General features: G+C 30.4%; 1 protein-coding gene across 39 annotated transcripts in view; it reads left to right on the forward strand.

Annotated features, from left to right (window-relative positions):
* LOC117574290 (calcium-activated potassium channel slowpoke) overlaps positions 1 to 15,430 on the forward strand; it is a 47,901-nt gene that overhangs the window by 15,958 nt on the left and 16,513 nt on the right. For 21 of the 39 annotated variants that reach the window (XM_052008102.1, XM_052008095.1, XM_052008097.1 and 18 more), the window contains 4 exons: positions 6,560 to 6,670; positions 9,558 to 9,663; positions 13,359 to 13,511; positions 13,617 to 13,772. In XM_052008102.1, the coding sequence (XP_051864062.1) occupies positions 6,560 to 6,670; positions 9,558 to 9,663; positions 13,359 to 13,511; positions 13,617 to 13,772 (526 nt within the window). Of the gene's footprint in view, positions 1 to 1,783; positions 1,876 to 6,559; positions 6,671 to 7,092; positions 7,199 to 9,557; positions 9,664 to 13,358; positions 13,512 to 13,616; positions 13,773 to 14,011; positions 14,125 to 15,430 lie in introns of all 39 variants that reach the window. The other 18 variants (XM_052008096.1, XM_034258065.2, XM_034258079.2 and 15 more) reach the window with 7 other exon arrangements.

Here is a 15,430-nt window from a genome sequence, read left to right on the forward strand (position 1 = left end):
TGCAAAACTTAGAAGATTTTTCCTAAAAACTTTTGATATGATTTATTAAGCAAAATGAAAACAATTTGAGAATATATTATAGCATAAGCCAATGAATTATAAGGCTATTTGTATTTTTAGTATGTGCTTTACGTTTTCTTTTTTTTTTTTTTTTTTTTTTTTTTTTTTTGTGTGTTTGAGCATTGAAGCAGTGCAGAACGAGTTTTTATGCAATTTCAGCAAAGTCACTTTATGAGAACAAATTAGTTTTATTTCATAACAATTTAGTTTGTTCCGCTTTTGAACCAAATAACTTTTATAGATTTTTGGTTTTTAAATTTACCGAATATATAAATAAGGAAAAGATATGCATAAAATTGAATTGTTTGTTGGTTTGTTTGTTGGAACCCACACCTTTTGCGGCTTTAGTTCTCTATTGATTTTTTGTGTATGAACATAAATTTATTCAAAGTTTTATACAAATTTATTGATTCTAATGAAATACATACATTAACAAATGCTGTAGAAACTTTTTGCAATTTTTATACATAATTATTATATTCAATTCACTTGTAATTACATACATATACTCTACTAAACTAAATACTACATAAGCCGTATGTTGATCATACCTAATACATGAAACACCTATACTTAATCTCATCAATTTGATAAAATTAAAGTTGTTAATTTGCTTGCACCTTCTTAGTATGCCGCTGCCACGCATAACAAGTAAGAAAAGAGCGCGGAAAGCGCGCCTACAAACGAATACTCTAGGATAATCCAATAATTTGTTATCGGTAACAAAAGTTGCAATATGTGTTTAATCATATTCAGTATCCGTCTCAGTATTAGCATCATGTCCACATTATCTACAAATATTTCCCGATTCCTCAAAAATATCCACATCTACATATACTAAGACTTTTATTACTCTTAAGCACATAATTAAAGAAAACAAAATACAACAGTACATTTTGTGAATTTCTCTCTACAGATTATCCAAAAAACACACATTACGCAGAACGACCATACTTTGTCGTAGTTTGTAGTTATCGTCAATTTATGTTTATAGGCACCAGAAAGCCCAAGACAAACACAGTCACAATGAAATAACATATGTTTATATTGATTTATTGTGTTATATAGAAATTAGAGTATTTTGTTTTTCTCTCATACCTTTTATTAGTGATATATGTGCTCGTGTACAAATACCGATTTCATATGTAGAATAATTTTGCTGAGGCCAACACGTACCCCCAAGAAATCGAAAGCCTAATGCAAAAATTATATACTCAACCTTCATGTGTATTATTAACTAAATGAACAACAAAATAATTGAAGCTTTTCTAAATGGTTAATTGATAAATCGTAAAGAGTGATCCGTAATATTTGTTCTTTTATTTACATTTTATTTGAATATTTCTCTTTCAGTTTTCAGTTTTGGTTGTGTGCCAGTATCATTTGATTTCGAACATATAGAAACTTTAGATAATACACCCACAAATAATAAATTATTCAGGAACAGCAAAAATACAAATTATAATCTCTATGAAATAATGCGGTTTTGAATCGTCGAAAAAGTCTCCTTAGGACTCTTCTGAGAGCAGCTAAGGTCGAAATTTCACTCTGTCTGTCGCCTTGTGTTAACTCCTTTACGTTCTCCGAACCCTGTCATACTGAATTGATTATTGTTTGTTTTTTTTTTTTTTTTTTTTATTTCTATCAATAAAAAGTATTCAATAGTACAACGAAAAGCCGAAAAATATTTCACTATCATCATTATCTTTCATACTGTAAACAGGCGATTTTTGCAAGTTGTATACCTGAGATTATAGACTTGATTGGAACAAGAGCCAAGTATGGGGGCACATTAAAAAATGAAAAAGGGCGAAGGTGAGACAAACTAAATTTTCTTACATCAACAGACAATTAAATAATCAACAACTTATACGAAAAATGTATAAAATACTCGATTTTTATTACTACAATCAAAATAAATTTTATGTAATCCACTTAAATCCGTTAATCCGTTAAAAAAAGCAAATCAAAATTAAATTTCTACAAGTGTTAAAAGAAGACGATATCAATTTAGAAGACAGCTATATCTTCAAATCATGAAATTGTGCAGTTCTTACCTTTCTTGCGCGTCATCCATATGAATCCTTTATCGGGAAATATTTGGCTGAAATTTGATTTTGATTTACAAAAAACTACTCACCAAACAAATAAAACACTAAAATACACTTATCTATATATACGAAACTAAACAACATTATACAATAAAACGAAAGCCTCATAAAACACGGCCGTATAATAAGCATAGCCAAATGCCAGCGGTAGAACTACCTCGATTAATACGCATACTCCATGAGGAACTTTGCAACACAACCTCTTAAAAAAAAGAAGCAACAATCCATCAATCACCTGTTCAGACTGAAACCGAAATTCAGAACATTCGATCAATCACACATACACAAGAATTCCCACAACAAAAGTTCACAAAAAGAAATTTTAACTAAATTACAAATGCAAAAGCAAGAATCAACGAGAAATGTAAAATAGAAATAAAAGTATTCTTTTGTATTTTATTTTTCAACAAACTCATTTTGTATTGATTTTCGAATTTAGTTTCATTTCCGTTATTTAATCATGTTGTATTCTCAATTAACTTAATTGTGGTCTAATTAGCGTGCGAATAAAACTTTCCATCAAATGTCATTGCAACGGACGGTGTGCATTGGTCATTTGTTATGTTTCTTATTTTGATTTTGAAGCTCGCCACATCGATTTAATTCTATTATTTGATTTTGATTGGCATTTTGAGAACTATTGAAACCTGTTCCAAAACTGTATCGTACTTAAAATTGTTCTGAGTGTAAAATGTGCGTACTTTAAACTACCGCAATCTATATCGTTGTGATTTTAATATAATCTAATTGATCGCCAAATTATTAACAAACTCTTCTTCTATTTTTCCTCCTTATAAATGCCTATGTTTATCGTATCGACGTATATCTTGCTCTTCTAAATTCATTATCATTTGATTTACTTAGTTTCTCAGCGCTTTCTCTGAGCGCAAGTGTTGCACGTTTTGTGTTCCTTATTTTTATGTGATGGGAAAACAAATGTCTTTTCACCGAGCTATTCGACCAAAGGCATAGGAAGATCATAAAATCTTCTGTGGGAGTGGAATCAATCAATGTAATTGGAAAATAAAACAGCCTTTACATATACATACATATATCAATTTGGTTTTATTCCTTTTGTATGCCATCATTTAGACATTTTGCATTCGTATTAGCCCTTGAAGAATCAGTGATTGGTGTTAAATATTGTGTTTCATATTCGTAATTGAAGTCGTAATTCATATATATATATATACATATATGTATATTGTGCAAATCAAACTTAAGCGATTAAACATTTATCGATAAGACTGCATATTATACAATAATAATTCATAAATAAGAAACTTGATATCTTTATATTAGAAAAATACATACCAATAAAGAAAACGAGATAATACCCCAATGTCTGTGAGATATTATATTTAAAAAGTGACATTTTCATAAACTGATCAAAGTGTTCATATAAAGCTTTGATATTTGTAGATGCAAACAGCGATTAAACATTTCATGGCCGCGATCATATAGAGTACAAATATGTATGACTGCCTAGCATATGAATTGAATACTAATGACTGTAAAATATACTAAATAGTAAAATACTAAATATGTGTGTGTAATATATATTAATGGATAAAAATGCTGCTAATGAAGTTCGTATACATATATAAACAAATCATATATTTATTCCATCTGTCTCCATTTCTGTCTCTTACTGTGACTATCTCTCTCTCTCTCTCTCTCTCTCTGTATCTATGTCTCTCAGTTATCTAAATCAGCTACTATTTCTAGTCGATGTTGTAGTTCTTGAGAAACTTGTATTAATATCTTCGCTATGTACTCAATTTGGAATATATTGTTTTCGTATCTCCTTGTTTATTTTTATTAGTTTTTATTGTTGGTTCTCTATTTATCATTCTTTGAGATTCTATTAAAATATAATTGCGGTAACCACTACATAATAAATAAACAATCGAATGGGCGCTTATAACAAGACCACATACGATTGAAAAATAAACATTAATATCTTAATCCCATACTTACTGTGAAATAATGTAAAATGCATCTCATAGGTTAAGATATTTGTAGACTCATCTACAATGTTGTGTTTGGATACAAGCTATAATTGATTAAATGTTTAGTATCAGAACGCAATGTAATCGATTAGCTTCATATTGAGTCAATTTCGTGGTCTTTTCGTGGTCGAATGTTAGAAAATGACAAAAATGTTATACTTAGGAGAGCAGTTGTTGCTATCAAGCGACAAAGGAGCTTGTTATCATTAATACAACAGAAAGTTACACAATCCGAAAAAATTCACATTCCCGAAATTGTTTCCATTACAGTAATTGCATTTTCCCAATACACATAACAAAACGCTATTATTCCCTCATTTTTTCAAATTTAAAACTATTCTATCTGATTATAAACAAATGTTGTTTTCCACTTTGTTGAAAACTATTCGTAGTAAATACAACTTTCGGATTCATTGTGTTGGCAAATCAACAATCAATCAAATTTGCAAATCTTTATTTGTTTTTTATCATATGTCGTGTATATGCGCAGTTATTAATAATAGATAAAAATTATGAAAATGCGTGGCCAGGCATAAAATCTTAAATTTTCACACCACTTCTTAATTTCAGACTTATAAAATTGCATTTAAAAAAGAGCATTGAAACAAATATATTCGCACATATGTATTTTATTTAGAAGCAGTAATTTACAAAACACCAATGCAATTATAATAACCAAGTATCTATGTTAGTTGGTTTGTTTACTAATATTAATCACAAGATATTCTTCACTGTAAATTAGTTAGACTTAATTATATGCATCCAGCACACGATACACATTTTATCATGTTTTTAACTCAGACAATTCATTGAAATATATGTATAGTATGTATTTTGAGCATTGCTCAAAATTTCTAAAACGTTCGAAACAGCGAAATTTCCATATAAGTATTTCATTACGTTGGTAATTCATATCGAAGGTTGAACTTCAACACTTCCACTACATCAATTATGGATTTGATGTGTTCTCTAAATTCCTAATGAGTAATGTGTCTATTATTCTCTAAATACTTATGATATACAACTGAGAGATATTTGATGAAATACTTTTTAATATATTGATTTCAATAGTAAAGTTTGAAGACATGCACATTATGTCATATTTCGTACAATCATTAGGGGATTTACATATGGATATGTGCATGCCCATTTGGTTGCCTGAATGCATGCATGCTTGTGATAAATCAAACACCTATACATCCTATTAAAGACAAGTCTATCAACCTACTAGAAGTAGTTTTGTGGTACAATCGCATACTCTGTATATAAGTACAATGATTATAAAACGATTTGGTCATTTTTATGCATGTAAGTTTGTTATTATCATAAAGGTGTGCGTAGCTAATCTTCTGTTAATACAATCTATTAATTTATTTGTAACTATTTTGTTTGAGCTGTTGAAGTGAATTGCAAAGTGCAAAGCCGAGTCTGCTTTGTAAAATGTTGATTTCAAATTTGTTGTTATACTTTTCATTTTTTTTTTCGTTTGATTTATGTTGATACAGATTTTTGGGGTAGCAGACTAAATTCATGCATATTGCAAAACATTTGTAAATTTATTATAATTTATGTAATATCTTATAATTTTGGTATCTTTATTTTATATGAAAATACAATGTAATTTTATGATTATAATGCTGTTTACTGTTTAACTACAAAGATAACACTGACAAGTTATAATAGTAATCATAATCAAAACAAAACAGTTGATAACGAGTACAAATAATATGAAAATATTAATAAATAAATAACTGAAATATACACCCCTGTGTATTTACACATGAAACTTCGTACACCCATACACTATACACTATACATGATCACGCTTTCCTCAATTCATTCCATAAGAGCACACAGAAACTGTTGCATCAACAAGAGAGCGGACGACATCCCGCTTACACTCAAATTAAAATATTTCTGTACTTAAACAGACAGTTAACATACGTACACACGCAAAAACATTAACATTCATTGGCATAGGCTTACACACACGCGCACACAAGGAATCACATTATTCACTGCTTGTCGCTTGAAAAGGACAGCTTTACACGAAGCCAGTTTATTTAAATCTAGTAATTTATCGAAAATTATAATATGATGATAACATAATATATTATGAGCAGTTGTCAAGAGTGCTGCCAGGGTGTCCTATTCAAGTGGCGAGCAGTGTAAACATACATGCATACATACGTATACATATATAGATATCTTCATGTAACTAACACAACTTCCATACATGCGACATGTACACGGCTTACAATATCTCACACATACATACATAGGTTAATCTTGTTATAAATTGAAAAGAAAAAACTTAATCCAAATAAATACTAATGTATTTTTCCTTACACAACAATTACACAAACTTGTTCCTAGACATATTGTGGTATGCGGTCATATAACTTACGAATCCGTGTCGCATTTTCTAAAGGACTTTTTGCACGAAGACCGTGAAGATGTCGATGTCGAAGTAGTCTTTTTACATCGGTAAGTTATCATCTCGTCTTTACTTAACACATTTTGGAAACTTAATTGAATTTGGTTTTGTAATTATTTAAAAATAAATTTAGACACAAATCAATTTAGTGCTTAAGCAGTATTTAAGCAGACGAATGTAGGATTCAAGCTATAAGCAAATGCCCTTAGAAGTTTAGCAACAATTTATGAATCCAAATTGCATTTTGAAACCGACTGCGGCATTTGCTTGTTGCTTCTGATAGCTGGTGTCTATTAAATAAGTCTATAAATATAAATTAGACCAATGCACCTATTTTTTAAGTATTGCTTTATACGTGCATTAGTTGATACTGAACACATAAACAACATTTTTCATTTACTTAAATGTAATTTAAATATTTCATTTATATAATTAATAACCATATAATGTAACGTAATGTAAAATATAATAGCAAAGAGCCTGACCTGGAGCTAGAAGGACTGCTGAAGCGTCACTATACAACTGTGGCGTTTTTTCAGGGCACAATGATGAATGCAGTCGATTTGGAACGAGTCAAGGTACACAAAAACACTTCAAAGACGCCAATCACAACAACATTATACAATATGCACATACACAAACTCACACTTACCTAAAAACACTGCGACATACATGAAAACATTCATGATTAAACAGACTACACATCCGCACACAAAGACACTTAATTACTGGTCAGTCAAAAATGAGAGAGTTGAGTTGAGATAAGTTTAGACGTGAAATTGACGGTCACGTATCTATCATATACTAAGTACATACATATATTCTTCATACATGTAGACAAATGGCTCAACTCGCATATGAACCTACAGTGATCAATAGAAGAGAGAGTGTTTCATTTTCTATGTCAACTTCAAGTCAACAATAGCTACAGTCTATGATAGTTCGGAGCAGTCTCTATCTGCACAGTTAAAATTCGTATAACCGCGATTTCTCAATTTGCCCACTTTCACTATGAATTTTTTGTACTATACAATTTTATTAATTTTATGCAGTTTCAGTATTTTTTTTTAATTTAACTTCACATTTGCCAGATGCTCACTTAACATACAATATATACAAGTATTTCCTTAATACAAATTTTCTGAAAGATATATGTTATTTGTGAACTTTGCGAATTCTTTTTATAGATTTTAGGTACATTTTGACTTATTTTTTCATTTGTAACAACAAACACTATCGATAGCTTTATAGCATTTTTAAACTTTGTACACATTGGCTTTGAGTAGTATAACCTGCTCAATGGAATGTCCATTAGCTGGAATTTAATTGAAGTTTGAATTTTGTATTTTATTCCTATTTATTATATTACAATTATCTATCTAGAATCAAACATACATATATTTATATAGTATAAGATCTTTTAAATATTTTATTCGAGTTATATATCCCTATGCCTTAATTTAAACGTATTTACATCTACATACAATTAAGTATGTAAAATTATGTTGCAAAAAGTATCTAAACAAAAATTAGAGACTTTAAAGGCATTTTCTATACGAGAAATTGCATTTCAATATAAAAAGTAATGCTTCAAATTATTATATACAATCAATGTGTTAACGATAATATATGCAAAAAATGTATATATGTATATTATAAGAAGTCGAGGGAGCTCGACCCCACTACCCATTTTGAATAGGAGCAAAACAGAGCGGTATTATTTTTGAAATATACCAAAGTAAATAATAAAATATACCGATGGCTATATGTGGTTTATTGATATAGTACTAAATTAAAAATATATTATAGAGTACTACAAATTTCAGATCGTTAGCCAAAGCAGCTAAGGTCCGATTGCAGTAGCCGTTGTTTGCCACACAACAGAATTTCTTGAATAACTTCGCCAACTCTTATCCGATTGCATTTTAATTTTCAGGAATTGTATGCACCGAAAATCGCGACTATAGCTTCACTTCGATTGTTATTCGATTTTTTTCTCTTATAGTCTCTGAGATATACATATGTATGTGTTCTTCATACCGATAGACGGACAGACAGACAGACGGACATGGCTATATCGTCTTGGCTGTTGACGCTGATCAAGAATGTTCATAATTTATAGGGCTGGATATGACTCGTTCTGCCTGTTACATACAATTCCTACAGGCACAAAGCTAGAATACCCTTCTACTCTTTGGGTAGCGGGTATAATAATAAATATGCCGTTGTTACGGGCAAATTAGTATTGCACATTTTCCGAATTAAAGTATACATACTAATTAAGAAATCGGATTTGGCAAACTAAATTTTCGCTTAAAAAATCATATGCCTAACTTCAATGCATTTTCTCGAGATTTCTATCAATGAACTAAACAGAAGTTTATCTCTTTGTCCTGGATATACGAGTAATGTTAAATTAGTTTGTATGCTGGTAAAAACGTGCAGTATTATAAGTAGATTTAAGACTTTATACATTCGCGTATATTTGTTTTTAAAGATGTATCAAGATTTGTAGTTTAGATAATGTGAAATATGATATACAAGATTAACAATTATTTTAGTTTACATTAAAAAAATAGATTTAAACTTACTTATATTTAACTATTATATAGTCAAAATAATTTTTTTCTGAAAGCACATTAATTTTTAAATAAATAATCACCTTAATTTTCGTATTATTTATTTCTTTCCTTCGTTTGCATCCTCAAATTACAAAATTAAAAAACAATGTGTTCCTAATTGTGTTGTCACACCACCCGCAATTGACTTTTATGGTTTCAAACAAATCATCATAAAACTGTCTACATTGGAATATTCGAAATAACATAAAACTACTCTAAACTCTATATTATTTTTCTAAACAACAATATCAAAAATCAAAAATAAATAAATAAAAAAAATTATTTGTTACAAAAAATGAAAACCAAAAATAAAAAGTAAACCGCCCGATTTGGAACTTGAGGGTTTATTCAAACGTCATTTTACCACTGTGGAATTCTTCCAAGGAACCATTATGAATCCCATTGATCTGCAAAGGGTTAAGGTAAAACATTTCTTTATTTTATATGTTTCTCTATATTGGTCATCGTATAATTATTGATATTTTATTTTGAGTATTTTGTTGCTTATGTTTTATGTTGTGCGTGTTTGTCCAACCAAAATCATAAAATACCTGACAGAAAACTTCATCGGTTACATACTTTCATACTTGCATCAACGTACGAAGTTCTTACATGTATTGTAATTAAAGTAAATAACGATACATGCAAATCATTAATATATGTATATTTATGTTTAACCTATGTATTTGTATGTAAATGATAGCAATAAATGTTCTCATTATTAATATCATTGTCGCATATAATTTCCTGAGCTTAGTTAAATGTGTATTAATTGGATTAACAAACACATAAATCATTTATTTGTGTCAGTATTTATTGGTAATTCAAAAATAATAAACATTTTTGAATTAAGCTTAAAACAACTGCATTACCAACGTGAGTGTAAATCTTTAACTAAATGAAACAATACTTTTCACTTTCGAGAGAACACTTACATTGTTGACATTGTTATTGTGTATGCAAATATTGACCTCGCATTGCAATATTAATTTAAGCGAAGTATTTTTTTCCATCAATTCACATTACTGATACTTTTAACTGACTTATTATATGTATATGAATAAATTATGTATTCATGATTTAAGTAATATAATTGCATATATGTACTTGTACTTACAAATGTTAAGTATTAATAGTTAATAATTAATAGTTAGTCAGGCAATACTATAGATGAATATCGCTCCATACAAATAAAATATGATACCCAAGCTATCACGATAAAGGTTTTTATTAATAAAAACAACTAAATGATTTTATCAGAGGAATATTATTATTATGATTATTATTGTTATTTGGGGTAAAGAGCTATCAAAACCCATAATATCTATTGTACCTCCTTAGTTCTCCCCCTTTAGAATTAATGAATTTTAGTTGTGAATTGGTAGGATTACATGTTCTCCTACAATTATACAACTTATCCTGGCCAAGGCAGTACTATGTATATAGAGAACCTTATCTTAGTTTTACACCAATGGCAATTACCGATAGCTATTGTACATATTTTGTAATAGCTTACATTAAATTCACCAGTCAGGTTTTTTGGATCTCTCTTCTAGAGTAATCCTTTCGAAAAGTTTTTGCTTATGGATCCCTTACAGAGTTATTTCTTGCCGCACACTAATCATGTCCTGATTATGACATATATGTATTCCACAAAATAAGACAGTCCTAAGAACAGTCTCGTTTGTCCGCAGCTACATTTGCTAACTTATTTACTGGAACCCACCTTAGAATAAACCTGTTATCTGATCCTAGTTAACAAATTTTGGTGAGACTTCTTGAAGAAGTTACTGTGGACTTACGGAGTGCTATCTGATATATATAATATCTATACGTTACGTTTTAATATAAAGTTAACAAGTAAGAAAGCTGCAGTCAAGTGTGCATGACCCGCTGCCCACTTCGAATAAAAGCAAAATAGTGTGGTATTATTCTATAATACATATACCGAAATTTATGTTTAATTTATTGATAAAGTATTACAAAATATATTGTAAGTCAAAGCTGCCAAATGCCGTAGTAAGTAGACGTTTTTCCCCGTACAAATGAATTTCTTAAATAAATTCAACATTTTTTATCTGATCTCAACCAAATTATAAACACTATAGTTATTATTATAGGTACCATAACTCTTAGCTTTAAAATTACGCTTTTTATTTGATTTTTGTCGATTTTCCGGGGCGGAAATGAGCGTGGTAGCGGGTATAGAAATTGAAGAATACTTGTCGTCCTATGGTTTGAATAAACTAGTAGTAGACCAATCCATACCCTTTCTATACAGCTTCCTGAACAGAATCACGCGATGTTTTATCAAAGGCAGAATGTAGGTCTAGAACATTTTTACTATTAACTGGTTCACTTAACGATAAAGACCACAGGCTCTACTCGAAGTGTACAACCATGTTTTGGGATGTTGATCTTTCCGCTCTTGTTTTAATAAGTCTAGTAATAAGCCGTTTAGGCCTAGAGATTCATAGGGTTGAAGGCTGTCCAATTAAGGTTACCAACTTGTCGATTTCCAGATTCAGTTATAGTCCGGAAATAAAAATTAGTTGCATAATATTAAAATGAAAAAAAAAATGTGTGTGGTTAAATTTTAATTCCGAATTTAAGCTTTTCCAGAGCAAATATTTTCGAACATGGGTTTAATTAAGAGTTTTAATTCTTGATTTTTTTTCTGTAAGAGAAATGTGTTTGAACAGTAAACGTAACATATTCAAGGTGGTGAACATCACAATCGAATTATCATATAACTTATTTTGTAATAACTAGAGTGTATTTTAACGTTAAACACATATAAATCAAATTTATCGTACATATTAACACATTAACTGTAAAAAATACTAATTAACCCCGGGCTTTTTGTTAAAAACAACGCAGGACAAGGTTTCTAGTTGGATTTAGTATTTGGCATTATATATATTAATTTATTAGATATATCAAGAGCAATTCGTTTTCCATTTATATTTTCCACGACCAGAGAAACATACGATATTAAGGGAGTGAATTTTTCCAAGATTTTCAACTCAAAACTATCAGTTATCACAGTCCTTCGTTAAAAAAGTGTTTGCTAATCGTGGTCTATAGCACCCGCACAATATTCAATGTTTGTTGGTTTTTGATAGAGAATTATTGTGCTTTTTATAATAAAATACAAAAATTATGGGATCAGGGGATGAATTAATATGAAATATATATTAATTTTTTTTTCTCAATAAGTTTGATTATTAATGTATTCACTTCCGATCTACACATGTAAAACTAATGTAAAAAGTTACTTACACCCAATTCTGAAATACTTATGTGGTGTTCTTCATCTGTAATGCATGTTTGCTTCGTTGCATGTTACTGATGTTGCTATTGGTGGACTGACAAAGTTATCAATAGCAATCAGTTTGTAGTGATATAGTAAATGTTAATGCCATTATAAATGACTTTAGTCTTTCAGTTTGTATTGTATATTGATTTTATTCTATATTAGATTTATGAAAAAATAAAGAAACACAAAATTTTAATATTCCTTCACACTTGCACTTTGAGCGCTTACTTTTTCAGTTGTTTATCATTGTTGTTGTTACCCACAAATGGAAGTTGAACCGAAATGAAAAAAAAACTTCACTATTTAATCAAGTTTACACCAAACGCTTACTGTTTCTCTATTGCCAGGGTTACCAAAACTAATTGAAGCCATGTACTCTTAGTGTCTATACAGAAATCAGGCATAACATATATTACTATAATGCCGTTTAAATCAAACACTTCACATATGACATTTCAACAAGCTCATGTACAGTAAATAGTTACGATGTCTAATTACATGTTAACCTAACCGCTTATTCATTTTTACGGCAAAGTTGAATGTGACTATAATCACTAGTAAACTTGAATATTTTGAAGTGACACGCCGCACAACTAACAAAACATACGATTGTACTTACTTAACATAACATAAATGTACACATAATAGGCCATCTCCACATTGAACAGTAAAACATAACAAAATAAAATAAAATGAAAACAATAAACGTCAATAACAGCAAAGACATAGACAAACGACTAACATCTACAAGCCTTAACCTAATAATAATAATCCTTTAATAATGAACTATGTATCTAGGTACATGAAGCCGATGCCTGCCTGGTGCTAGCTAACAAATATTGCCAAGATCCCGATGCAGAAGATGCTGCGAACATAATGAGAGTTATCTCAATTAAGAACTACAGCGATGATATACGTGTCATCATACAGCTGATGCAGTACCACAATAAGGTAAGCAAAAATGTGTATGTGAAGATATGCATATAGTAGTCAAGATTGTAGAGTGTGTTAAATTTATGAGATTTGTATAATTTGGGTATCAATATCATTTTACAGGCGTACTTGCTTAACATACCGTCGTGGGACTGGAAACAGGGTGATGATGTCATTTGCCTAGCCGAACTGAAGTTAGGTTTTATCGCGCAGAGCTGTCTGGCACCCGGGTTTTCAACGATGATGGCCAACTTGTTTGCTATGCGGTCTTTCAAGACGGTAAGTATTGTTAAAGAAAATCGTGAGGACACCAAAAAGGAAAATTCTATTATATACCAGACACAAGCACACAACTGGGGCATATCGAAATCCAGAAAGCAGGCAAAATAAAACGATTAGCTAATAACGAAGATAATTGTTACTTATGTGAAGTGAATAGAGAGAAGGGACTGTCAAAAGTCAGTCGATTATTTCATTCAATAAATCTTTATTATGTATGTACGTCTTTAACCCCATAGTCGCCAGAAATGCAATCTTGGACAAATGATTATCTACGCGGCACTGGCATGGAAATGTACACTGAAACATTGAGTCCCACTTTTATTGGAATACCATTTGCTCAGGCCACTGAGTAAGTTGCGCAGCGGGCAGACCAAATTCTATATGCTATCTACATATCGTATCGTATCTACTATCTTACTCGTACTACCTACTATTCAACTACTTGTTAATCGTGCAGCGTTGAAAATATCGCATTCAACAATAAAACAAACACGAAACAAAACGAACACTGCTATTACACATATACTACTATAGTACATATACAAATCATTTTAAACACACACACACACACATACATACACACACACTCACTCAATCTCACAAAATAATCATATTTTCATCACTTATATCTTCTGATCAGTTCTAATTGATGTTGTAGCGATTTAATATTCTCTGTTTTTCATTTTGAGAAACAGCAGAAGCGTTTTCATTGAACTTAATGTCTGGTCATTTGTAATCTTATGAAATTGCCTGCCAATGGTATTATTATTATTTTCATATTTTTCTATCTCCTCAAAAACAAAAACACATACATATATACTAACATACACATGCGCACATACACATTTCAAAGTACAGTGTGAAAAACTAGTGTGTGTTTTATGATATTTCTTGGTGTACTTAATGTTCTCTCAATGTTTAAAATGCCTTCAGTGTTTGCAAGTACAAATGACATTCTTGCTAAATATTGTTTTCATTTCAACTAAGTTCGCAGTCTGACAGTTTTATAAATAACAGCTGAACATTTTAGGACACAAATGCACACTGAAAAAAAGAAACACATATACTACACACTTACATTCCATTAAATTACACTAAGATATAGGGAATATTTAAATGCTAATTATATAGTAGCTTGTATGCTGCGTCCTCTAAGCTCAGAGCAAAACTATGCCAGCGTACGTTTAAGTTTATGTTTTCTTTATCTTACGGCTTAAAGTATTCATCTTTTGTTTTTATTTTGCTTATATTGTACAATATCTTTTTGGTTTTGGTTGAAACTCTAAAATCCACTCTGACCCTAACTGTCTAAGAAGACCCCAGTTATAGATACATATGTATATACCAATTATCCCGCTGGAATTTCCTGAAAGGTGTATTTGAAAGTTTAAGGCTAATTGATTAGGAGTATGTAAAAGCCAAAGCTTACTACCTACACTAAATCATATTCATACAAGCACTCCTTTTTCTCCAAGAAAATAAATCACGCACACACAAAGACTCAGACCATTATCCATTGAGGTTATTAAAAAAGCCCAAGTGTGACCACATGTACATATGCCAAAAAATCCGAAAATGAAAGCCCGTATGTGTAGTGCGTTTGAATGATAATTACATGATTTGAGCACTACACTGTTACAGTCAAAGCCACAGAA

The sequence above is a fragment of the Drosophila albomicans genome, chromosome 2R (assembly GCF_009650485.2).
Source record: "Drosophila albomicans strain 15112-1751.03 chromosome 2R, ASM965048v2, whole genome shotgun sequence".
In the NCBI taxonomy this organism is placed as follows: domain Eukaryota; kingdom Metazoa; phylum Arthropoda; class Insecta; order Diptera; family Drosophilidae; genus Drosophila; species Drosophila albomicans.